Below are 24,423 nucleotides of genomic sequence, written 5' to 3'. Positions count from 1 at the left end.
TAACAGTGACTAGAACCTTCTCCCGGCAGTTTCAGAACTGTAATGGCTCTTTGAGATATCCCATCCAAACCTTTGTTTCCCCTGCGTGGATGGGGAAACAAAGTCCCAGAAAGGGCTGGAGACTTACTCAGTCTCATGGTGGGTCTGAGGCCACTTGTGACCAGAGCCAAAAAGCTGATTTCATAAAGAGAGAAGCCAGTCCCAGATCCCTGAGGTCTCTATACTCTCCCTAGGGCATCGGCTACACTCTCCCTCAGCTCCTTTGCCCAGTCTATCCGCTTCCCATAGCCCGATTCTTTTTGCTGTGTGACTCGGCCATGATTCTGTCCATCTCTAGGCCTCTGCTACCTGTTCAAGAAGACCCAGCTGAGAGTCTCAGAGAGTCTAAGCCGCCCCCAGCCCAGCAGGGTCAGGGGCTGCTGTGGAGGTGAGGGGGGCAACCCACTGGGGCCCAGCCTTACTGAGCCAGGCCAGCCCCAGTGCTGTGACCTCCCATCTCCAGGCCAGCCGACCAAATTCCTCCTTTAGAATAATAAACAGTGTGGCCAGCCAGGGAGGCTGGGAGGGGAGGGGCAGGGAGGCTGAAATGACCCCCCTCCCCCCAGCATCGGCTGCTAATGATTTTCTTTGGCTGAGATCTCTGGCAGGAAAGGGGGAGTCAGAGGGGCACCCACCGAGGGTCAGATAGGCCTCTGTGGGGGTTCTTGGCTCCACCATGGCACTGTTTCCTCCTGAGGGAGGAAGCCTGGCATCCAGCTGGAGGGGCTGGGGCAGGAGGGGGCATCAGAAGGGCTGCATTTTCAGTCTAGAGCAATTGGGAGAGGGGAGAAATGAGGGGAATCTCAGGCAGGTTGGTCTGGAGGAATGGGGGGAAGGATGAGGAGAGCTTACTGGGATGCTGGGCAGAGCTTCGACTGGGGGCCCACAGGCTAGGAGCCTTGCCTCTGCCCCACCACTCATGTATGAATGCAGCGTTATAAGTGGTACACTCAGCATCATTCCATTTTTGAGAGCTGGAGACTGAGGCCACAGAGATAGTGATGGCACAGGAGGTAGCCCAGCTGGGGCTTAGACTCGGACCCCAGCCTTGGACTGGAAACTAAAAGGGGTGAGTGGGGGGTGCAGTGGGGTGACCTGGGTGTGGCCTGAGGAGCAGGCCAGGCTGGGCAGCCACTCAGGGAAGTCAGCAGATCCACAGCCCTGGCAGGCTCCTTGTTGCCTGGTCACATGGCTGCTTCCCACATTTCTTGCTCTGTGACTCCCACCCACTTCTGGTCTCCTTCCTGTCCATGCTTCATGCCGATCCCTGAAGCCTGGCTATTGGTAGTTCTTTGGAATCCTTGGATTGGGGACCACAAGCAGGGACAGAACAAACACTCACCCAATTCGGTCTGTCTTTCAGTGTCCCTGCTTCTATCTCTTTCCGCCTCCATCACTGTTTCCTCTCTCTCCATCTCTCTCTGTCTTTGTCTCTCATTACCTCTATCAGTTCACATCTCTCTGTCTCTCTCTCAGACAAGCTCTGCTGTGTGACCTCAGGCAAACTTCCTGTCAGAGCCTTAATTTCCCCATCTGGACATTTGGGGGTGAGGGTAGGGGGCTTGGATTTAGTAGTCTCCAAGGACATTCCAAGGCTTGCTGTGAGGTGGGGCCTCCCCTGGGCCTATCTTCTGGCCCCTCTTCCCTGGGCCTCCCTGTGCAGCTCAGGGCTGAGTAAAGGGGGTCAGGCGTGGGGGTGCCCCCCACATTCCATAGCCCTGACTCCCCCGCTTCCCTTCCCACAGCCGCCTCCACTTCCTGTTGTGCCTGTGGAGCTGTGGGAGTTCTCTGCGTTCTGGCTTACCCCCGCCTTCTCCCCCAGGCCTTTCATCACACTTTCCAAATATTTGTCCTGGCAGATAAGAGCCTGGTATTGGAACTGTCACCCGGAGGACAGGCTGTTAGAGTTGGTGGGCCCCTGGACACCATCCAGCCTGTTCCCCGCCCCCCCACTATATATATAGAGAAACTAAGGCCCAGAGAGAAGGGGGCTCAGTCACCAGAGAGAGAGAGACAGAGTCAAAGCAGGGTCCAGGTTCCTTGAGGCTGAACCCAGTGCAGGGGGAGGGGACCTGTGGGCACGAGGCCCTCTCGGCTATGGGACATGAGGAGTCTTTGACTTCAGCCCCACGGATACGGAGGCTGGGGGGCTGGGGTTCACAATGCAGGACCCAGGTGTGAAGATGGGTCCTGGTACTGCCTCTGCCCGCCCTGGGCCCTGACCCCTGTTTAACTCTGCAGGACACCATGCTGCTTCAGAGTACCATGCCAGCTCCTGTGCTCAAAGGTACGTATACTGGGGCAGAGGGAGGGGTCCCGAGGAGCCACTAAGCAGGACCCTGGAGCCGGCAGGGGTGGTGCATGCTAGCACCAGAGTCTGGGAGCACTGCTGTGCTCGTGAGCTTCAATTTCCCACCTTTCCAGTGGGTCTCAGCCGAGGCCCCTTCCACTGCCCCGCCCTCAGCTCACAAACCTCAGTGGATCCCCTGCTTGTTCAGAGCCATCAGCTCAGATCCTTTGCTTGTCCCTTCCCACCTCATGCCCCCTCACCAGCTGTCCCCACCCCATTCACTAACAGTCACACCATCCTCCCCTTTCTTCTCAGCACTCGCTGGTATCAGTCTGGCCAGGTCTGCTTCCGGTCTGGGCCTCCCCTCCTCTGCCTGGACCCCTCATTGGCTGTGAGCTCCCAAGTTCTGGCTGGGCTTCTCACGGCACACCCTTCCCTCACTCCTGCCCGTTACAAGTACTTGACTCTCTAGGGGCTGGTCAGCTGCTAGGCAATCAATGGTCACTGGCAATCAGTGACCAGGCAAGAGCTTACCTGAGGATGACTGGCTGTGAGCACCTACTGGGCCGGGGGATGTGGTTCATAGAATCCTTCCCCAGGGGATGACAGCAGGGGAAGGGGAATCGCTTGACAATCCCCCAACTCCAGTCCCCTTGAGCCCCAGGGGCTTCGGCACCTCTCCTATCCCAGTCTGCCCCGCTCTCAGCTACTTTGCCCCACCCTCCCCAAGCAGGGCTAACTTTGGGCTTTGGGAGGAACCTGGGTAGCTGGGACAGCTGTCGGGAAGAGGCTCAGAATGTGACCTGGGAAATAATGCAGGAACTGGAGGCTGGGAATTGCTTCCCGAGGATTTCCTGATGCCTTTGTAAGAACATGCCCACAGCCTGAATGCTGCACTGCTAATGGGCTCCAATGCTGGGGGTCGAAAGGCACTGAGATCAGAGGGCCAGGAGGGCAGAAGGAGTCCCTGGGGACCAGGCACGGAGCAAGCAGGCCTCAGCACCACGGGTTCCAATCTGTGTTTGGATTAGGGAGGTGTGTCCTTCAAGGGCTGTGTGTATGTGGCCGCCCTCAGGGTGGCTCTGGGGAGAGGTGTGGAGCTCTGTGCCCTAACGTCTGCTGCCTCCTCTCCCAAAGGCCAGGTCCTGCTGCTGCCCCTACTGTGGTTGCTGGGACCACAGGTCTCCCGCGGTCTGGTCATCACACCCCCAGGGCCAGAGCTTGTCCTCAATGTCTCCAGCACCTTTGTTCTGACCTGCTCGGGTCCAGCTCCGGTGGTGTGGAAACGGATGTCCAAGCAGCCCCCGCAAGAAATGACCGAGACCCAGGAAGGCAATTTCTCCAGCATGCTGACGCTGACCAATGTCACTGGACTAGACACCGGAGAATACTTTTGTGCCTACAATGACTCTCATGGGCTGGAGGATGGTGAGCAAAAACGGCTGTACATCTTTGTGCCAGGTAAGTCCCCTGACCTGTGTGTTCACTCCCTTACTCCTCTTCCCAGCGGCAGGCATCAGGGGAAGCTCAGAGAGTGCTTTAGTGACATCATGAAATACAGCCTGCTTAGACATGCAAACGAATCATGGAATCCCGCCTGGCTCAGTCCAGGAGTATGTTCATTCCCACCCCTTGGTCTGAATATCTATCTGCTCCTGGCCAGCCCACCCCATTCCTGGCTCCCAAGAACTCTGCATTCTCTTCCCCATTTTGTAAGCTCCAGGTACCAGCTGCCTGTCAATGTGTGGCTTATCTTTTTTCCTACCCTGGTGCTGTCCACATCAAATGTTAAAGTGAGATGGGACCTTTGAGAGCATCATTATTCTGTCATGGGAAGACTGAGGGCCAGAAAGGGGAGGAGGCCTATTCCAGGTCACACAGAATTCAGGGGAGAGCCAGAAACCCAGCTCCCCCTGACTCTCATTCTTGCCTCCACCTTTGGCAGATCCCACCATGGGCTTCCTCCCTGTTTTCCCTGAGGAAGTATTCATCTTTCTCACGGAAGTAACCGAGATCACAATTCCATGCCGAGTGACGGATCCACAACTGGTAGTGACACTGCATGAAAAGAAAGTGGATGTCCCATTGCCCATCCCCTATGACCACCAACGTGGCTTCTCTGGGACCTTTGAGGACAAGACTTATGTCTGTAAAACCACCATCGGGGACAGGGAAGTGGATTCTGAAGCCTACTATGTCTACAGCCTCCAGGGTGAGCCCCCTTTCTGGCCTGGTGATCAGCAGAGGCAAGTATGGCCCTTTGCAGAAGTGTAGCCCTTTCCCATTTACAAAGTGTGCAACTCTATTTTTCACTGGATTCTCATCATTACAGCCTTGGAAGGCAGGTCCTGTCTCCCCATTTTACAGATGAGGAAACTGAGGCTCAGAAAGAGGCTAGAGTTTGCCTAAGGTCACGGGATGAGTTAGTGGCAGAGCTGGGCTGTCTACCATGGTGGGCAAAGACACAGGCTCTGGGGCCAGCTAGGTTTGCATCCCAGTTCTGCTACTTTCCACCTGAGCGACTGTACAAGGCACACAATCGCTCTGAGCCTGCTTCTTCTGCTGTAAAATGGGAATAATGACTGCCTACCTCATGGGATTATTGTGGAGATTAAATAAAACAGAAGACGGAGGGTATCTGGTACAGAGTTATGCTCAAAAAATTTCCCCTGTACTTAGATGCACAGAGAGTACTCTGACTTCCAGACTTCCGGCCCTTCTGGAATGTCAGCTCCATGAAGACAGAAATTTTGTCTGTTGTATTTACTGCTAATGCCCCTGTGCCTAGAGTAGTACTTGGCACAGAGTAGCTACTTAATAGATATTTGTTGAATAAATGAATCTTCCACACCAGTCATCCCTTCCCTCTCTGGACACTGACCCCAACCTCAAGTTGAAGTGTTGGTAGCGGTGGTGACTTCCGCAGCCCTAAGCCAGTCTCTCTCCACCAGCGTCGTCCATCAACATCACAATGAATGCCGTGCAGACTGTGGTCCGTCAGGGTGAGAATATCACCATCACATGCATTGTGACTGGGAACGAAGTGGTCAACTTTGAGTGGACATATCCCCGCAAGGAGGTAACGCTGGGCCAGGGGTTGGAGGAAGGGCCAGGCAGGGATGTATATCTTGAGCTGCGGCCTGACTTCTTGGGCCCTTCCTGATTTGGTGGGCTTGCCCCCTACCTGTCTCTACAGAGTGGGCGGCTAGTGGAGCCAGTGACTGACTTTGATACGCCCTCCTACATACGCTCCATTCTGCACATCCCCAGTGTCGAGCTGGGCGACTCAGGGACCTACGTCTGCAATGTATCAGAGAGTGTCTACGACCATCGGGATGAAAAGGCCATCAATGTCACTGTGGTTGGTGCGTGTCTTGGGCTCAGCCCCAATCCTCATTCTGAGCTGGATCCACACCCTGTCACAGCCCTGGGATACTGTCAGCCATATTTCAATCCAGCTCTAGCCTAGCCACAGTGCCAACCAAAGCTCCATTTCCATGATAAACCCAAACCAAAACGCAGTGTCAACCCTAAATCCAACCCAATTACCACCTAGACTTTCCACCTAGCCAGAACCCAGGCCCCAACCCAATTTCTAATCGCAGCCTTCCTCCCAGGCCCAGGCAGGCCCATCCCCAAATTCAGCAAGGCTGCAACTCATCTCTGCCACAATCCTGGGCCAGAACATGTCCAGTGAGAACTACAGCTCCAGTCCAACCTCAAATCCGGCCCCCAGACCAGTATCAGCCCCAAATTCTGCTCGGTTCCATTCCTAGTCCCAACTTCACTGCCAGTTTCAGTTGTTCCTAAAGCTTGAAGCTCTGCCCCTGGAGGCTGGGCTTCTTTGGCATTCACCTGATGCCTCGCCCCCAGAAGCCCCGCCCCTGGGAGGGACTGTCCTATTGGTGGACGGGCATGGCCCCGCCCTGACACCTGCCCCTTTCAGAGAGCGGCTACGTGCGTTTGCTGGAGGAGCTGGACGCTGTACAATTCGCAGAGCTGCACCGAAGCCGGACACTGCAGGTGGTGTTCGAGGCCTACCCACCGCCCACTGTCCTGTGGTTCAAGGACAACCGCACCCTCGGTGATTCCAGTGCCGGCGAGATCGCCCTGTCCACCCGCAATGTATCTGAGACTCGGTGAGCAGCTGCCTGTCACTCCATTCTTGAAGTTATTATCTGCAGCCGCCCGGCAGCCCACAGCCTTCAGCTACTGGACAAACCTAGGCCCACCTTTCCTGAGAGCCTACTATGTGCCAGGCACCCTGCCAGGTGCTATGCCAGGCCCTGGCGATGCTGCCGAGAATAGCACACACAGTTCCATGCCTCCTCCAGTTTCCTGTCGAGTAGGGAAAACACACTGCTCAGACAATCACCCAGATATTTAGTTGTCTTTGTGATTGGTGGAGCCAGCAGGAGGCAGCAGAGGAGAACAAGGTGGGATGATTGGGGAAGAGCGTGCCAGGCCGGCCACTGCCACCTATACATGGGTGGTAGCCCTGAGGCTGGAGAACAGCAGACTGACCTGAGGTGCCTTATGGCAGAATAAAGCAGTGTCAGGCCTTCTTGAAGGAGAAGCGATGTGGAGGAGGAGGGAAACGGTGCTATCCCTTCAACCCGCCCCCATCGCTCTTCACCCTCCCTTTTGGCTCAGTGGAGCAGCCTATGGGTGGGGATTCAGGAGACTAATCCTATGGGTGTGAATCCTGGCTCTGCTACTGACACCTGTGTGATTTTGGCAAGCCCCTTCCCTTCCCTGGGGCTTTTCCCGGCTGTACAAGGAGGGTGGGGTGGGCCGAAAGAGTTCTTCCAGCTCTGACAGCTGGGTCTCCTGGCCTGGCCTGCTCCCCAGGTACGTGTCAGAACTGACACTGGTGCGGGTGAAGGTGGCTGAGGCTGGTCACTACACAATGCGGGCCTTCCACGAGGATGCTGAGGCCCAGCTCTCCTTCCAGCTGCAAATCAATGGTGAGGAGTCCTCCACCCTGCTTACTTTCCCCTGTCCTCCTACCCCCATTTCCTCTCCCTTCCTGCACTGTTCACCCCCCTACAGGAGGAACAAGAGAGGGAGCCCAGGACTCAGGAGACTGGGCTCCAACACTGACCCTCTGCTGTGTGCATACCGCCTCTCTGGGCCTCAGTTTCCCCAGCGAGACAAGTTGGCCATTGGGCTAGACTGGTGTTTCCAAAACCTTAGGCATTCATGGGCCAATGCCATGATTTTTCCTTCTCACATACCACTTATACTAATTAAATAGATATTTACTTAGCAACTACAATATGCCAGGCTGTTCAAGGCTCTTGAAGCTCTGCGTTTGTGCTGCTTGCATCCTAGTGGGGGAAGACAAACACTCAATGGTAGGGATTAAACCCCCTAGTACATTATGAATGTAGAAGCTTAGAAGGTAACAAGTGCTGTGGAAGAAAAAAAAAAATGCTGGGTGGGGAAGATTGACAGTTCCGGGGGCAGTGAGGGTTACATGTTTAAATAGCAGTGATTGGGGGTTGGCCTCACTGAGATGACAGTTGTGTAAAGACTTGAAGAAGGTGAGAGCATTAGTCAAGTGGCTATTTGGGGAAAGGGCATACCGGGCAGCGCAAAGACAGGAGCAACAGCGAAAGGCCTGAGTGTGTGGAGCAGAGAGATGGGAGATGAGGTCAGAACTGAGATGAGGCAGTTAGGGGATGGGGGGTGGGCAGATCCTGAGGGTCCTCATGGGCACTTGTATGGACGTGGGCTTTTACTGTGACTGACAGGAAGGGCCATCGCAGGGTTTTGAGCAGAGGAATGACATAATAGTGACTTAATGTTTTGTCAATGGACTTTCTAAAAATAAATGTATTTTGAAAGAGAATTTAACCTCTCAATTGTAGATGGAAAAATCAGTGTCACATGTCTTATATATAAAGCAATCACCAAAATAAACTCTGAGACAACGAAACAATGCTATTGGATTCTAGCTCCATGCTCTTGCCTTCCCAGGGCTCTGGTCCGGAGGCCTGCTCTCTCTTTGTTGAAAGGGCAGAGTAGCAAGTCTCAGGGAGGTGTGAACGACAGACTAGCACCCTACTGAGGCTTTCCCTTTGAAGTACCCAGAAGGGGAATCCGCCAGTTTTCACACTGTGATTCCTGGCATTTAAGGTTCACCTGAAGTCTGCAGCTCCCCTCCCCGCAGGGGAGACTTGCCAGGTCCTCCCTGAGGGCCTTTCTCCCGGTCTATTCTGACCTCCCCACCTCCTGGCCCCACACCTTCTCCATGCAGTGCCTGTCCGTGTGCTGGAGCTCAGTGAGAGCCACCCTGCCAATGGGGAGCAGACAGTCCGCTGTCGAGGTCGGGGCATGCCCCAGCCGCACCTCACATGGTCTACCTGCAGTGACCTCAAAAGGTGAGCAAAACCCTTGCCTCAGTCTCCCAGGATACTCCCAGTTGGCTGGAAAGACCCATTGAAGGTCATCTAGTCCAGCCTCTTCCTCTAGGCACATTGTTTCGGGCTAGAGCCACATCTTTGAAGATGTGGTTCTTGGAGATAATCTGCATGGTTTAAATTGCCTCTTTTTCTTATCTTGACTCTGAGGGTCAGACAAAGGGAGTGGACTTTGCGAACCAGGTTTCTCAATTCTTGTGTAGGAGCGCCCCCTGCTGGTCAGTCGAGGGACCACAGGAGGAGCCCGCTCAGTGCCAGCAGGAGGTGGGAAGTAGCAGAGATGAGACTCTGCTGGCCCTCTTTCACCACAACCCTGTGGCGCAGCCTGCTTTGGCCTCAGTTTCTCTGCCTGCAGAAGGCAGGGATTGGAAGCTGATCTGGCTGGCTCTCCCGGCAGGTGTCCCCGCGAACTGCCTCCCAAGCTGTTGGGGAACAATTCTGAGGAGGAGAACCGGCTGGAGACGAACGTGACGTACTGGGCGGAGGAGCAGGAGTTTGAGGTGGTGAGCACGTTGCGCCTGCGCCACGTGGATCAGCCCCTGTCGGTGCGCTGCACTCTGCGCAACCTGCTGGGCTATGACGTGCAGGAGGTCACCTTGGTGCCACAGTGTGAGTCTTCTAGTCTCAAGCGGCCCCTGATGACCCCTCACCCCCACCTCGAGCCTGCCATACCTGTGACTGCCTGTGCACACACAGCAGGCCAGAGTCGGCATGGCACGTGCACTCGAGAGCATTGTGAAACCCACCAGAGCATGTCCCTACGCCCTTCCACAACACCGTGTTGGCGCACGTGTACATCCCCCAGTATATGTCTATAAACCATGGCTGACTAGGAATAAATAGCACTATCTCCTTACGCCTAGTGTACGTACTCTATGTGTACGCCCTAAGCCATGCACATGAGCATGCCTGATCCTTGAACATGCGTACCAACCCTCCAAATGTAGATGTGCAAACCATGTAACAAAGAATGCACAATCCCCAGATACATGTGTAAAGCTAGTGTATGTACAAGCATGTATGCAAGCATTTATGATGCCTGTCTATGTGTGCAAATCCACAAGTGTATGTCTGTATGCATGTACATGTGGGTGCATCATCTCCATACAAGTGTGCAAACAATACATGTATAATTCCTGTGCATGTGTGCCAACTAGCATAGTTGCATGTATGTAAGCATGGAGAGGAGAGGTGAGCCACAGCCTAGCTGCTAGGAGCTTGCATACAATCTGGAGCTATGGCAGACAGACCGGACTGACCTCTGCAAGGGCTGAAGGGATATGGAGGCCAATAGTGATTTGAGCTGGGGGTAGTTACTGAGGGGCATGGGGTATTTATGGGAGAGGCTGAAGGTGTGGCCCAGAGGGAGAGGCTGAGGGTCTGTGGCGGGGTGGGGGCTGCGCTTCTTTCCCCTGGCAGGATGGGCAGAGAAGGATTTGTGGTACCAGAGGTGGCATGAGGGAAGAGCAGCTGCCAAGCGCCCTATGGACTTATGGCCATCTCTTATCTCTGCCTCCAGCCCTGCCCTTCAAGGTGGTGATAATCTCAGCTATCCTGGCCTTGGTGGTCCTCACGATCATCTCCCTCATCATCCTCATCATGCTCTGGCAGAAGGTAAGCCCACCTGCACCTAATGGGTATAGACTAGCACACCATTGTTTTGCGTGGATTCCTCCCACTACTGTCCTTGAATCCTGCAGGATCTGGCCATGTCTGGGGCCCAGCATGGAGCTCAGGTGTAAAATGATAGAGCGACACTGGATGTTTGAGCTTCCTCTATCCCCAGCAGCCTGGGCCAACAAGGAACTGGTCTAGGCCATCGGGGGTTCCCTGAGTCTGCTGTCCCCCTGTCCAGATCCTGCTCAGACATCATTCCTCCCCATCCCAGCCACAGGGCATGGGACCTTGGATTCTTCCAACTTTCAACCACAGAGACTCCAGGATTCTACTGAGCTGCATTCTAATCCTGTTCCTCTGTCATTTCCATGTTCTTTTCTGAGATGTCATCATTCTGTGCTTCCAACATTTTAAGATTCCTGCCTTAGGATTGCAGTACCCTACAGTCTATCTTTCTAAGATTCCAATCCTGTGATTCCTCATCCAACGGTTTCAACATCCTAAGGTTACATCTTTTGGAGATTTCTGCTGTGACTGACCCAGCATGGGGAGGAGCTGTACACATCAGGCAGAGTGCCCCTGCCTTGTGTCACTTTCCGGGGCTGCTTGCTCCTCTACTTCCATCTGAGGAGCAGCTGAGGCTCTGGAAGAAGCTGGTGAGGAGGTTCTGATGAACTGGACCCTCAGTTGTCACCTGCTCCTCAGCCACTCCCTATCTGGGGCCCCTTGGCATCTGTTCCCACTGAGCTAATGAAGGCCTTGGCTCTATTGATAATTTGCTGTGTGACTTCAGCTATGTCCCTGCCCCTCTCTGGGCCTCTGAGTCTCCTGCCTCAAGGTCTAGACCTCCTCTAACAACCCATCCCTGGTCTCGGTCCTGCAGAAGCCCCGCTATGAGATCCGATGGAAGGTGATTGAATCTGTGAGCTCCGATGGCCATGAGTACATCTATGTGGACCCTATGCAGCTGCCCTATGACTCTACCTGGGAGCTGCCGCGGGACCAGCTTGTGCTTGGTCAGTCCAAGGAAGCCTCATGTGACAGTGTGGGGACTTGAGGCGATGGGAAGACTATCTGAGGTCCAGACCAGACTTGCCATGACTAGCTTTGAGACCTAGGGCCGATATCTTGCCTTCTCTGGCCCTCAGTCTCCCCCTCTGTACAATGGGGACAAGATGATCCTTAGGGACTGTCCAGCATTGAGGTCCTATGATCCCATGACTGTGTGAGATGGGACCCCTTTGTGTCGAGAGAGGAACTATTAATTAAGGTCAGGCTTAGTCTAGCTGGGAAGCTGAGGGGTGCAGAGGAGCTGTGCTCTCCTCTGGGGAGGGAGGAAGGCTTCCAGGGATTAAGATGGGCCAGAAAGCAGGTTGGACTTAGATGAGACACCAGGAAAACCCATGAAGCACTGTGATTTTAGGAGCCTCCTTGGGGGGAAACACCTCAAGTCCAGGGTAGTTGAAGGGTGTCTAGGTTGACCTCAGAGAGGGTGGGCTGCAGCTTCCTGGTGGGCCAGGTGGTGAGGAATCATGTCTACCCCAGGACGCACCCTTGGTTCCGGGGCCTTCGGGCAGGTGGTGGAGGCTACGGCTCACGGCCTGAGCCATTCTCAGGCCACAATGAAAGTGGCCGTCAAGATGCTGAAATGTGAGTCATGGGAGTAGCCCCCTCCCACCTTTTCCCTGACCCCTGCCCACACATTCAGGTATCCCTAGAGCAGGCCAGGTCTGATTCACATTTCCCGAGCATGAGAAGTATAGTCACACTGCAGCCAGTGCCACTCCTGATTCTGCTTTGGAATTGAGGCATCCTCACCCTGCCCCCATTTCTGGCAGCCTCCTCTCACTCACCCTCACCTCCTTCTCCCTACGGCCTTCCTCCCATCCTCTTTCCCCTCCCCCTGCATGTGGGTTCTCACCACCCTTTGCCACCTGGGTCTTACAGCACAGACTGGGGAAGAAGAGCCAGAATAGGGTCCAGTGGGGCCTCCATGGGGCCTCAGTGATGGGATCAGGCCTGAGGCCCCTTCTCTCCCTTAGCCACAGCCCGAAGCAGTGAGAAGCAAGCTCTTATGTCGGAGCTGAAGATCATGAGTCACCTTGGGCCCCACCTGAACGTGGTCAACCTGCTGGGGGCCTGCACCAAAGGAGGTACCAACCTATTTGCCCAGAGGATTCTAGGAAATGCCAGTGGCTAGGGCCTGGCCCCTCCCCACCCTCTCCTCAGTCCAGCGACAGCAAGACGCTCCAGCTGGAGTATCTGTGCTCATCCTGTCCAGCACACTTCAGAGCCAGATGGCGATGGGATTTTAGAAACGCATAGAATCACAGCGCCGCCAAAGCCAAAGGACTCCGCACGTCACATTTTAATAACTGTAATAAATGATAGCTCATGCAACACTGAGATCAGTTATATCCCCGCCATTGGAGACCACCAGCCTGCTAACTGGGGTCTGTCTTCACTGAGATCATAGAATAAAGTCTCTCTGGCCAAGTGTGTTTATTTGAAGCTCCAATTGCAAGTTAGGCCACAAAAAAATGTCATTACCAAATTCAGCTGCTTATTGTGAGGTTTGGGATTTTCCACAGTATTGTGCAACCAAAACAAAATACAGAAGTATGTTGCATACATAGGTCAATTTATGTCTACAATGATCACCCATTTCACAATTTTTGTTTTCATTAGTATGTTCAAACTCCCACTGATTGACCTTAAGTAAATGTACTGTATTTGAATTTAAACAGTAACCTGATAATAAATAGTTGCCTCTATTTACTTTATATACTGGGCTCCAAAACAAGCTTTAGTTTGAAAACCTATCGATAACAGCTAACACTGTGTGCTTGCTATGTACCAGGCACTGAGCTGAGCTGACAAAGGCATTATCCCATGAACACTCATGACAGCTATTTGAGGTGGGTAATATTATTAGCCCCATTTAACAGATGGAGAAAGTAAGGCTCATGGTCACAGAGGCAGGAAAAGAACCCAGGTTTGCCTGATGCCAAAGCCTCTTCGCTGTCATACCAAGCTGCTTCTCATGGCCCTGCTAGGAAGCCTGAAGCCTCCCCAGGGACTGTCTCTGAGCCTGTCCCTCCACAGGGCCCATCTACATCATCACTGAGTACTGCCGCTATGGTGACCTGGTGGACTACCTACACCGCAACAAGCACACCTTCCTGCAGCACTGCTCCAACAAAGGCCGCCGGCCCAGTGCTGAGCTCTACAGCAACGCCCTGCCCGTCGGGCTCCCCCTGCCCAGGTACCAGCATGGAGGCAGGGGTCTGAATCTTTGGGGAACCCTGAGGAACACCTGCTCAGTCTGTCTTCATCGAGGACAGGAAGCTGACACCAAGGCGGGTAGTCACTCTTGGAACCAGGACTGTTTCAGAAGTTAGTCCCCAGACCCTGGGTTCGGCCACCCCACAGAAGTACATGACAATAATGGTGATAATAATGGTGGGATCGGCTGCCACCTACTGACTATATGCAGTGTGCCAGGCCCTGTGCTAAGCACTCTGCAGATGTGACCCCTTGACTCTTCACAAGGTCCCTGTGTCCTGATACCATCCTCGCCTTCCACAGTGAGTGCTGGAGGCTCTCCAGGCCTGACTCCATGCTCTATTCCTCACTGCAGCTACTACCCCCTCTGCACACCAGTCTCTCTAGTACCCTGAGGTCAACACAACTCCTTTCTCCTTTTCCAAAAATAACATCTTAGTTCTTTTGCTGATTACAAGAGGAATATGTATTTATTTCAGAGACAAGAGTAACTTCAAAAAAGCATTAAGAGACAGTAAATCTTATCCCTATCCTCCCCAACATTTTGATCGCTTTCCTTCCATTTTTTTTGTCCCCTTAGAGACATGCGTATATCGTCCCACAGCTCTCTGGGGAGCTGAGGCTGCAGGCAGAGGCATTAGGGCAATTCATTGCCCCTCTGGGTTGTGGCCAGGCACTCGCGGGGCCTCATGGCTGGATGGTGCTGCAGAGGCCACAGAAAGGTGCCTTGGTACACACCTTTCTTGTAACCCTTGTCCCGGGGTGATGTAATTGCCCATGGGCCTGAGTTCTCTGAGGACACACCCTGGGTCTTATGTCATCTTGGCAGCCGAGGGCCCAGCTCAGGGCCCAACAGGTTGGTCATTCACATGACAGTGACAGATTGGAGGAGGGTGAGTGAGTGAGAGAGAGAAGAAATACGTGACTGACAGAGCCTTGCAAGCCCCAGGGGTGAGCAGAGGAGCGGGATGGGGAAGGAAAGGGGAAGCCTGTGGCCTCTCCTTTTGTGACACTCCTCTCATCCTCAGCCACATATCCCTGCCTGGGGAGAGTGACGGTGGCTACATGGACATGAGCAAGGACGAGTCAGTGGACTACGTGCCCATGCTGGACATGAAAGGAGACCTCAAATATGCCGACATCGAGTCCTCCAACTACATGGCTCCTTACGATAACTACGTCCCCTCTGGTGGGTACACAGTGTCCTCACACCTGCATGGCCCTCACACCTGTGCCGTGATGCATTCTTTTCAAAGCCTTTCACACTCCCTTGGCGACAGCTTTGGGAGGAAGCTAGCCTTGTGCCCATTTCATAGATGCAGAAACTGAGGGTAGCCACCTGCCCAAAGCTGCTGTGTGGTGGAGCCCCAATACGAACCCTTGTTTCTGGGTCCAGGGGTGTGCACACAGCCCACAGGGAGGGGAAGCAGTAGGGTGCGGGAGTGGGGTTCCTAGCCTCCTAGGCCTTGGGGAAGAGTGGTCTGGCTAGAGCAGCCCCAGGCTGATGTAGTGTCCCTGGAAAGTCCACAGGCCAGGCTGAGCAAAGGGCTCAGCCCAGGGCTAACACTGAAAGGTTTTCTGGCCAGTGAAAGCTCTGGTAAAGTAGGAGAGGTTTGTGTTAGATATTCGGAAATTATTTTTCTCTTGGAAGAAACTTAGAGGATCAGTAGCCCCCTGTCTCAGACATTTAGCCTCCACAAGCCAAAGAGCAGAGGTTCTGTGGGCCTTGGGGAAACACAAGATGGTGGGTGACCTTCTGCTCTCCCCTAGCTCCCGAGAGGACCTGTCGGGCGACTTTGATCAACGAGTCCCCGGTGCTTAGCTACACGGATCTTGTGGGCTTCAGCTACCAGGTGGCCAATGGCATGGAGTTCCTGGCCTCCAAGAATGTACGTGTAGTCACAGTAGGCAGATCAAGGTCATGGGGAGGTGGGTCACCCAGCCAGTCAGGGTCCTCCAAGTACGCAGCCCCACACGGTAGCTACGTCCTGTCTGGTGGGTGAGGACAGCAAATGCCCTCCCACCACATGACTGCTCTCACCTGTGTGGCCCTTCACACCTGGACAGTGAAGAATTTTGCCCAAAGCACTTGACATGGAGGGTCTTGCCCCACAATTGCCCCCAAGGCCTCAGCTCCCATTGCCCCCTCCCCTCCCGGCCCAGTGTGTCCACCGAGACCTGGCAGCCAGGAATGTACTCATCTGTGAGGGAAAGCTGGTCAAGATATGTGACTTCGGCCTGGCTCGTGACATCATGCGGGACTCGAACTATATCTCCAAGGGCAGTGTGAGTACCTTCCCCGCCCCCGTATGCTGCTGACCCTCCTGGTCAGCATGGCTTCAGCTTGTAGGAGATCAGGACAGGGCTCCTTGTGGTCTGACCTGCAGTGACAAGCTCTGCGTGCCTAGCTGTGTGCAGGGACAGGAAGGGAGCCAGCAGCTGTGCATGGGGTGGGAAGGGGCAGACCTGCTGAGGGTGGGGGTGGGCTGGGGACTCAGCTTTGATGGTCATGGTAGGGGCCACGGAACCCGCTATAATAGGACCTGGGGAGCAGGCCCAGTGTGTTGTCCCAGTGGTGGCAGGGGGCAGAGGAAAAAGCCTAGGTGACAAGCTAAGACAGATGAATGGGTGACAGGCAGTATTTGGTCTAAATATGACCATCCTGCCTCCCACTCAAGTCCCCATTCTTTACATGGGGACAGTGAGCCCCAGAGCTGGCGGGCTGCTAGGCCACACAGAGATCTAAGGCAGCTAGGATGAGAGCTGGGTGGCACATTGGCATGTCCCTGGCTCCCACTTTCCTCTGCCAACTCAGCCAGCGACCTCTCCCAGACTCAGGAAGGGAAGGCTGTTTTGTGAAGAACCTCAGACCCTGAGACTACCATGTCCCCAGCTTGTGGGAGAAGAAACTTGGCCTCCTGGTCCTCAGGCCAGCACTGGGATGGGCGTGGGAAGCAGAGATGGGCCCTTGGGCACTAGGGGGTGAGAAGGACTTGGGGGTGGGAACCGCGAGGCTTCCTCCCCCCACCCAGGTGCAGAGCGGGGCTCAGCCTCTCCTTGCACTCAGGACATCCTGCCCTCCCGCAGACCTTCCTGCCTCTGAAGTGGATGGCCCCTGAGAGCATCTTTAACAGTCTCTACACCACCCTGAGCGACGTTTGGTCCTTCGGGATCCTACTCTGGGAGATCTTCACCCTGGGTAAATCTTCCTGCTTCCCACAGCCCTCAGCGGCATGGCATGGCCTCCACCCTGACCGCGTACACTTCCAGCCCGGTGGGGTCATGAACAGACTCTGGGGTTGGGGCTCTGGTTCAAGTCACAGCTCTGCTGCTTTCTCACTGCTGTGTGACCTTGGCAAGTCTCTTGCCCTCTCTGGGTCTCTACCTCTCCATCTGAGTATCAAGGGGTTTGGACAGTGACATCAAAAAGCCTGCTTGGCTCTGGTAAGCTCTGGAAGTTTGATTCTGGGGAGGGTTGCAATCTGTCCAGAGCCCTGAAAGAGCCCACATTTCCCAATTCCAAGGCCACTGCCTCCTCACCCATGCCAGGGCTGGAGTACCTCTCCCTGTTTCCATAGAAGAGGGTTCCTACCACTTTTTCAACACCCCTAAGCCTGCGTATCTCTTCTCTTGTTTTTGCTCCCGGACAGGTGGCACCCCTTACCCAGAGCTGCCCATGAACGAGCAGTTCTACAATGCCATCAAGCGGGGTTACCGCATGGCCCAGCCTGCCCATGCCTCCGACGAGATGTGAGTGGCACAATAGATGTCCAACTTTACCAGCCTAAGCCAAAAATAGATTTATTAGTTCAGAGACCTAGAAAACTCTAGGTATAGCTGGATCTAGGTGTATGGATGGTGTCATCAGCAATCTCTCCTTCTACCCCTGGGCTCTGCTTTCCTTTATGCCAGCCTCATATTCAGGCTGGCACTACTCAATGGCTACGTTCTAACTGGCACCATAGTGCCAGCAAAAGGCCTGGAGCTGACCGTCATGGTTTCAGCTGGGGTCACATGCCCATCCAGAACCAGGCGCTGAGCTGAGGGAATTAAAATTCCTACCTGCCAGACCTGCGTCGTGTGCTTCCCAAACCAAACTGTGGTCAGCCCCAGGGAACCACTGAACTGGGGGCAAAGGGAGGGCTTCCCAAGGGAGTATCCAGATGTGATCATGGGAAAACGACACCTAGCTGCCTTCCCTCCCCAAGTCCTTTCGTTGCTCACTTTGTTCTGGAGTGGCAGCCCCCTGCCCCTTGTACCTGACCCGCTGTACCTCTCCCCAGCTACGAGATCATGCAGAAGTGCTGGGAGGAGAAGTTTGAGATTCGGCCCCCCTTCTCCCAGCTGGTGCTGCTTCTCGAGAGACTGTTGGGCGAGGGTTACAAAAAGGTATGTTGAGGCGGGGTGGGGGTGGGAAATGGAGAGTTCTGGTCCAGAAGTCAGACACTCGGTACAAGGCTCTGTGTGACATGCTGGTACTTGGGGGACCACCCGTTACCCTCTCTGGATCTCAGTTTCCCTGCTGGTGCTAGTAAGGAAGGGAGAGGCTAGAGCTATGAGTGTAGTTTATTTTAGCAGCACAGAGAGTTTTGAAATAAAATCCCACGTGGAAGCTGATTGGTTTAATGGGGTGAAGGGAGCCTACAGTCCCCTTCATCCTGCACCCCTCCTCATACTTTTGCACCCGCACCAAATCTTGGGTCTCTTCAGAAGTTTGAACTTCCCCAGGTTAGATGACCACTAAGGACCTGATCACTTGGGCCCCAGCCAGGCTCAGACAAGGCAGATGAAGCCAGCAGCGCCTGAAAGCCCTCCTGCCCACAGTGGGAACTAGAGGGAGGGGGAGGCCCGTCTCCTAGGCCCATTCCTAACCCCCCTCCCACCCCAGGTCTGGTTATGGCTCAGGGACCAGTCGTGAGTTGGAATAGAGTTGTCACCATTCAGTAGCTAGGGAAACTGAGGTCCCACTGAAGAAGGTTGAGGCAGGATGAGAGCCTGTACCTTTCTAGTCCGCAGGGGGCAAATGTTAGCGTCTTGGGTGCCGGTCCACTGACTGCCCCTTCCCTGGGTGGCCCTAAGCTCACCATGTCTTGTGAGATGCCAGGTGGGAGGGCAGCTCAGCTGTGTGGGCCATTGTCCTTCCTCTCTGAGCACCAGGTGCCAGCATACGAGGGACGGGCTCAGAAGCTAACTGTTGGAGGATCCCTAACGGCTTTTCTGATCTGACCTTCCCTGTTTCTCGGGTTCGCCCTGCCCCTTGGAGCAGAAGTACCAGCAAGTGGATGAGGAGTTTCTGAGGAGTGACCACCCAGCCGTCCTTCGGTCCCAAGCCCGCTTGCCTGGCTTCCATGGCCTCCGATCCCCTCTGGACACCAGCTCGGTTCTCTACACGGCAGTGCAGCCCAACGAGGGTGACAACGACTATATCATCCCCCTGCCCGACCCCAAACCTGAGGTTGCTGATGAGGGCCCACTGGAGGGTTCCCCCAGCCTTGCCAGGTAGCCCCTGTGGTCCAGGACACGCAGTAGTTAGTATACAGAGTGTGTGTATGAGTGCGTGTGCATCCCCATAGCATCAGGCTTTGCTTAGAAGTTACCTAGGCCGAGCACTTCTTCCTGCCACTGAACAGGAGAATGGAACTCATTTGACCTTTGATGCCCTCAGGTGGAAAGGGCAGGCTGATGAGAGGGAATGTGCTGAGACTTAATCTGCAATGTAGCTGTTTCCTTCAAAGGAGCCCCCACAGGCCCTCTGCTCTCTCCCCTCTCTGGGTCCTCTCCCAGCACTAAGAAGAGGAAGAAAACCTAAGTAGCACCCCCAGCACCCCACGGGTTACTCTGGGTCATTGTCAGCCCCAGGCCTGTGGTCTGTCCTTCAGCACCATGCCCTCAGGGCCCCAGGGAGCCGGCCAAGTTATAGGAAGCAGAGGTGCCTACAAAAGCTCAGGCCAGAACCCAGCCTGGGAAGGAGATTTGTACTTTTCTTTGCCTTGGGATGTGAAGTTACAGTGTGGGGAGGGCTTTGGTGGAAGGCCTAGCTTTGCCTAGACTTGATGTTCAGGCAGAGTACCCTCCTGTAACTGGAAAGAAGGACTCCCCTTAAGGCCACACCCACTCCCCAAAACAAGACCCACCCTATGGTGGAGTGGCAGGAGCCTCATCTAGGTTCCAACTCCGGCTCTGCTGTGAGACACCTTCTCTCTCTCTGTGTGCTAGGAGCACACACAGGACTTTAAAGCCCCCCCCCCAATAAAACCCCTCCCCACCCTGTTTACGCAGCTAATAATCCAAGGCTCCATGTAGAGTGTGCAGAGGAATTAAGCTCAGGGTTCAAATAACTTAGGGTGTGAAAGCTGGCCGTGTTTTGTGCCCTCAAACAAGTTGCTTCCCTTGTCTGAACCACAGTTTCCTCATCTGTAAAACAACAACAATAAGTACAGTTTGGAGGTTGTTGTGAGGATTAAATGAGATAGTATATACCTTCAGGGGTGCAGGAGGTGGAGACACTGATGGGTGAGGAATAAGTGTGGGAGCCACTGGATCCGCTGTGGAGTCCCAGCTCCTATACCTATCCACTGAGTGATGCAGAACTATATAACCTCTCTGAGCTGCAGTTTCTCACTGTGCCTGCCTTGCATAGTCTTTGTGAAGATTCAATGAGCTGAGGTGTGTAAGGTGCATGCATGGCACAAGGTTAGACACATGGAAAGCTCTTGATTAATGCTGTGATTTTACCATGGTTCCCTCCTAGCCGCTCATGCACTTACCTTCTCCCTCTAGCTCCACCCTGAATGAAGTCAACACCTCCTCTACCATCTCCTGTGACAGCCCCCTGGACCCCCAAGAAGAACCAGAGCCAGAACCCCAGCCTGAGCCCCAGGTGGAGCTGGAGCCAGAGCCGGAGTGGCCGCAGGATTCAAGCTGTCCCGGGCCCCGGGCTGAGGTGGAGGACAGCTTCCTGTAGGGGGCTGGCCCCCACCCTGCCCCGCCTGAACCGAAGCTCCCCCTTGATCTCTCAGTACCCTGCACCTCCTGGCCTGTCCCGGCCCGGCCTCCCATCAGCCAGGCTGCTCCTGTCAGCTGTCCCCTTCTGGAAAGCTTTGGCTCCCAAACCAATGTTGCATCCCAAAGCCTGGGGCTAGCTCAGAAGGCGGGAGAACTGCAGGAGCGATGACCAACCCTCTGCCTCTGGGAAGGCCATGTGACTCTGAGCTGGGGTTCTCCCAAAGGACTCAGCTTCTCCATATGTAAGATGGGAAAGTTGGGCTTGGTGCCTCATAGCCTGGGATTCTCTCCCTGGCTGACAGGTGAGGAGGTGGGAATCCCTGGGGAGATTCTCAAGGTTCATGAGGTGGTCAGTGAACTTTTTTCTGTTCAGCCAGCTACCCCTCAAGGAGCTGCAGCTTTCTTCTCCCACTTTTATCCTCCCAAAGGGAAGGGGAGGGCCCCTGGCATCCCTGGCTCCTGGCTGAGCTGGGGCCTGGCCTTGGACAGTGTTGCCTCATCCAGAAGCCACCTCCCCTTGATGCCAGTCTTCACTTTCCCAGGCCCGAGCTGGTCTGGGGCCATCCATGCTTAATTAATGCTGGGGCTAAGCCAAGTCCAGGACGTTCTGGCCTGTAGTCCCTGCCCCAGGCACTAGGGGCACACTTCCCCATAAAAAGTGCCCATGTCTGTGTCTTCCTGGTCCCACGTGTCCTGGGGTCTTTTTCCTCATCACTGCCAGTCTTACTCCACCCACCAGAGCCTCCAGGGCCAGACGGACCCAAGTCTATGATGTGTTGACATGACTGCACAAAGTATCCACACGTGTGGACCAGTGTGTGGCCCTTACGTGCATTGGACTCTCTGAGAGAGCTTGCAGGAATTCCTCGCCCTCTCTGGGCCTGTTTTCCCTGTTGAAATATGAGCAGGTTGGACTCATTGACTTCTGGTGCCTGCCAGCCAGGGGTTCCACATTTGCCCAGATGAAATAAAGCCAAATCCCCCAAACCTCCATCCTGAGGGTCAGCTGGATGGAGGTACCAGATCACATATCGCACTCGAGGCATTCAGGAACTGTGGCCCTTCCCTAGGCCCCTGGTAAGTCCCAAAAGGCCAGCTGCCCAGGCCTTGACTTGGAGTGATAGCTAGTGTCCTGAAAAGCCCCAAGCAGCTGCCCCAAGGACGTAAGATCACAGGACCCCTTTCAGCATCCACAATGACCTCTGGAGCTATCCTGGGCCAAAGAGGCAGGGAGAACAAATCAGACCACCTGATGCAGCCCCCCACTCTAGCACCTGCCGTCCAGGTCTGTGCCGAAGTCTAATGGACAGCGAGGGCCCCTAGGGGGCCCTGGAAAGCACAAGAAGCCTTGGATGGGGAACCTGAGAAAGGGGTACAAGAGGTGGGTACTCTAAGGATTGCCTCTCACCTGCCAGCCGCCCCATTCCTGAGGCAATGCCCCTGGGGTAGGGCTTTGTCACTGTCACGGCCCACTCACCTCACTGCCAGCTGCACCCCAGTCCAGTGGGCACTGAAGTGCCAGGGGAGTGAGGGCTATGGCCAAGACCACTGGCAGGGGGCATGCTGGGAAGGGGAGGAGGGAAGGTCACCCCCTTGGGCACCACCTCCCTGCGCTGGGGCCCCCGGAGCCTGGCTGAGGAGAGGGAGTGGGTTCTCATTACGGTACCAAAGATGTAATCACCTAGGTTTACAATTATTTTTAGGACTCACATTAACTCACATTTATACAACAGAAATGCTATTTTGTATGCCAACAAAATTTCCTATCTGTGTACTTTTTTTAAGGGAAAGATTTTAATATTAAACCTGGTGCTTCTCACTCACAGACTTTGTGGTCTCTTGCGGGTTTGGGTCCCTGTGTCTGGGAGGTGGCAGGAGTGGAGTAGGGCCAATGGGGCTCACCCCAGCCTTAGGGTTCCCACACAGCTCCCTTCAGCTCGGAGTCTGGTTTCCCTTGGTAAGATGGGGATCTTCACACACATACCCCCACCCACCCCACCCCTTGCTACCATGTTTCCCTGCAAATCAGACTTAGCCGGACCATCAGTTCTAATGTGTGTTTTGGAGCAAAAATTATTATAAGACCCGGTTTTATTTTACTACAATATAAAACCAGGTCTTTAAAATATAATATAATATAATATAATATAATATAATATAATATAATATAATATAATATAATATAATATAATATATAATATAATATAATACCGGGTCTTATATTAATTTTTGCTCCAAAAGACGCATTAGAGCTGACTGTCCGGCTAGGTCTTATTTTTGGGGAAACACAGCAGTAGCTGGGTGACCTGGACACTGGGCTTTGGTTTTCCAAGTTGGGAAATGAGAAGGTTCTTCTGGCTTTGCAGGCCTTGCCCCGGGTTGGGCAGGACTGTTCACAGGCTCATGTGAACGAGCCTGAGCCCCTCCTGCTGCCCCCACCCCACCCTACCATGTGCTTTGGCTTTGGCTATTGAGCTGGACTCTCCCTGCCCTCTTTCCTCCACTCTGCCTGTGGGCCAGATTGAGGCAGGTTTGGCTCGTGACAGACATCCACTAACACCCAGATTCCAGAAACTGGTGAGTAGTGGCGCGGTCCCAGGTAGGAGCCGGGCAGACCGAGCACCCACGGGGACAGAGGGCTGGAAGAAGTGAGGAGAAAGGGTGAAGGAGAGAGAGGAAGAGGAATGGAGGAAGGTGTGGGGGGAGTGCAGCCAGGGCTAGGCCAGCGGAAGGAAAGGAGCCTGGCTGTGGCTCTCAGGGCAGTCTTGCTAGGCTGGGTAGAGGGGTAGAGAACTGGCAGGCTTCCTGCCCTTCACGGCTGCAGCAGCTCAGTGGTGTGGGGCTGGTGTGAGCCAGGTATCGCGGTGCCTGATGGCCAGCTTGGTATTGGCTATAGGCTCCACTGGCCAGCCCAGGCCTGGGAGACCCTGTGAGCAGCACGGGGCCAAAGGCCATAGAGCTGCCAGGGGCAGGAGGCTGAGTGCAGGGGTCCTGGACCCAGGTTGGGGCTTCCTGGCCCTCTCACCTGTGCCATTTGGAGGGGTCACCTAGGTGGAACCAGGTTTCAGTCTGAGATCTGTCATACCTGACTGTGTGAATTTGGCCATCCCTTGCTCTCTCTGAACTGGGGAAGGGACATCTCAGTTTGTTGCTGGGGGAGGGGTACTTTGCTTTGGAGCCACAGGTCTCCCTGGACAGTCTCCAGGAGTCTGGGGCTGTGGCTGCCAGTGGGGAGAGGAACAGAGTCGTGTGGCAACTCTGACTCAGAGGCCCAGTTGCCAGCTCAGGAGCAGCTGAGCCGTGCTAGGGGAAACCCCACCTGCTGCCAGGCCTAGCCATGCCAAGCCCACCCTCCTGGGGTCCTGGCTTCAGAGAACATCCAGCACCCATGACCCCTTCTCTCTTGGCTGTGGTAGAAGATGCATAAACCAATCCCCAGATCTGCCCTGTAAAGAGGATAAACAACCACATTCCAGACCAGGATTATCCTCACTCATGGGAAAAGCCTCCGTCTAGGTCAGGGGACCTTGGCTGCCTCCACCTCAGGCCTGCTCCATATTGGGCCCTGGGTGGATTACACCACAGCAGGCCTCAATTTCCCCAGCTGCAGGTGGAGCTGATAATGTTACACAGAGATAAAGGATGATAAAACACGGGTATTGAACAGTTACTATGTACCAGGTCTGCCCTGTTGCTTCACACACATTTTCTCATTTGACCCTCACATTAACCCTATAAATCAGGTACCCCTATTGTTCCCAT

At 54.5% G+C, this 24,423-nt stretch overlaps 1 protein-coding gene across 4 annotated transcripts in view; it reads left to right on the top strand.

Annotated features, from left to right (window-relative positions):
- The window catches only part of PDGFRB (platelet derived growth factor receptor beta), a 36,180-nt gene extending 13,696 nt beyond the window's left edge, over positions 1-22,484 (top strand). For 3 of the 4 annotated variants that reach the window (XM_019734376.3, XM_019734375.3, XM_019734377.3), the window contains 22 exons: positions 2,281-2,326; positions 3,467-3,790; positions 4,275-4,541; positions 5,281-5,408; positions 5,526-5,694; positions 6,276-6,468; positions 7,181-7,296; positions 8,592-8,715; positions 9,152-9,363; positions 10,274-10,368; positions 11,255-11,387; positions 11,917-12,021; positions 12,414-12,524; positions 13,477-13,636; positions 14,685-14,845; positions 15,427-15,545; positions 15,820-15,942; positions 16,744-16,855; positions 17,307-17,406; positions 17,940-18,045; positions 18,923-19,155; positions 20,437-22,484. In XM_019734376.3, coding sequence (XP_019589935.1) covers positions 2,287-2,326; positions 3,467-3,790; positions 4,275-4,541; positions 5,281-5,408; positions 5,526-5,694; positions 6,276-6,468; positions 7,181-7,296; positions 8,592-8,715; positions 9,152-9,363; positions 10,274-10,368; positions 11,255-11,387; positions 11,917-12,021; positions 12,414-12,524; positions 13,477-13,636; positions 14,685-14,845; positions 15,427-15,545; positions 15,820-15,942; positions 16,744-16,855; positions 17,307-17,406; positions 17,940-18,045; positions 18,923-19,155; positions 20,437-20,620 — 3,315 coding nt within the window. In that variant the 5' untranslated portion in view covers positions 2,281-2,286 and the 3' untranslated portion in view covers positions 20,621-22,484. Of the gene's footprint in view, positions 1-2,280; positions 2,327-3,466; positions 3,791-4,274; positions 4,576-5,280; positions 5,409-5,525; positions 5,695-6,275; positions 6,469-7,180; positions 7,297-8,591; positions 8,716-9,151; positions 9,364-10,273; positions 10,369-11,254; positions 11,388-11,916; positions 12,022-12,413; positions 12,525-13,476; positions 13,637-14,684; positions 14,846-15,426; positions 15,546-15,819; positions 15,943-16,743; positions 16,856-17,306; positions 17,407-17,939; positions 18,046-18,922; positions 19,156-20,436 lie in introns of those variants that run through there. The other variant, XM_074313753.2, reaches the window with a different exon arrangement.
- The last annotated feature ends 1,939 nt before the right edge of the window (positions 22,485-24,423 follow it).

Source organism: Rhinolophus sinicus, chromosome 5, assembly GCF_057876585.1.
Source record: "Rhinolophus sinicus isolate RSI-liver-muscle chromosome 5, RSI-T2T, whole genome shotgun sequence".
Taxonomy (NCBI): domain Eukaryota; kingdom Metazoa; phylum Chordata; class Mammalia; order Chiroptera; family Rhinolophidae; genus Rhinolophus; species Rhinolophus sinicus.
Note: the sequence above shows the minus strand (reverse complement) of the source record. Positions and strands in the feature narration are given on the sequence as shown.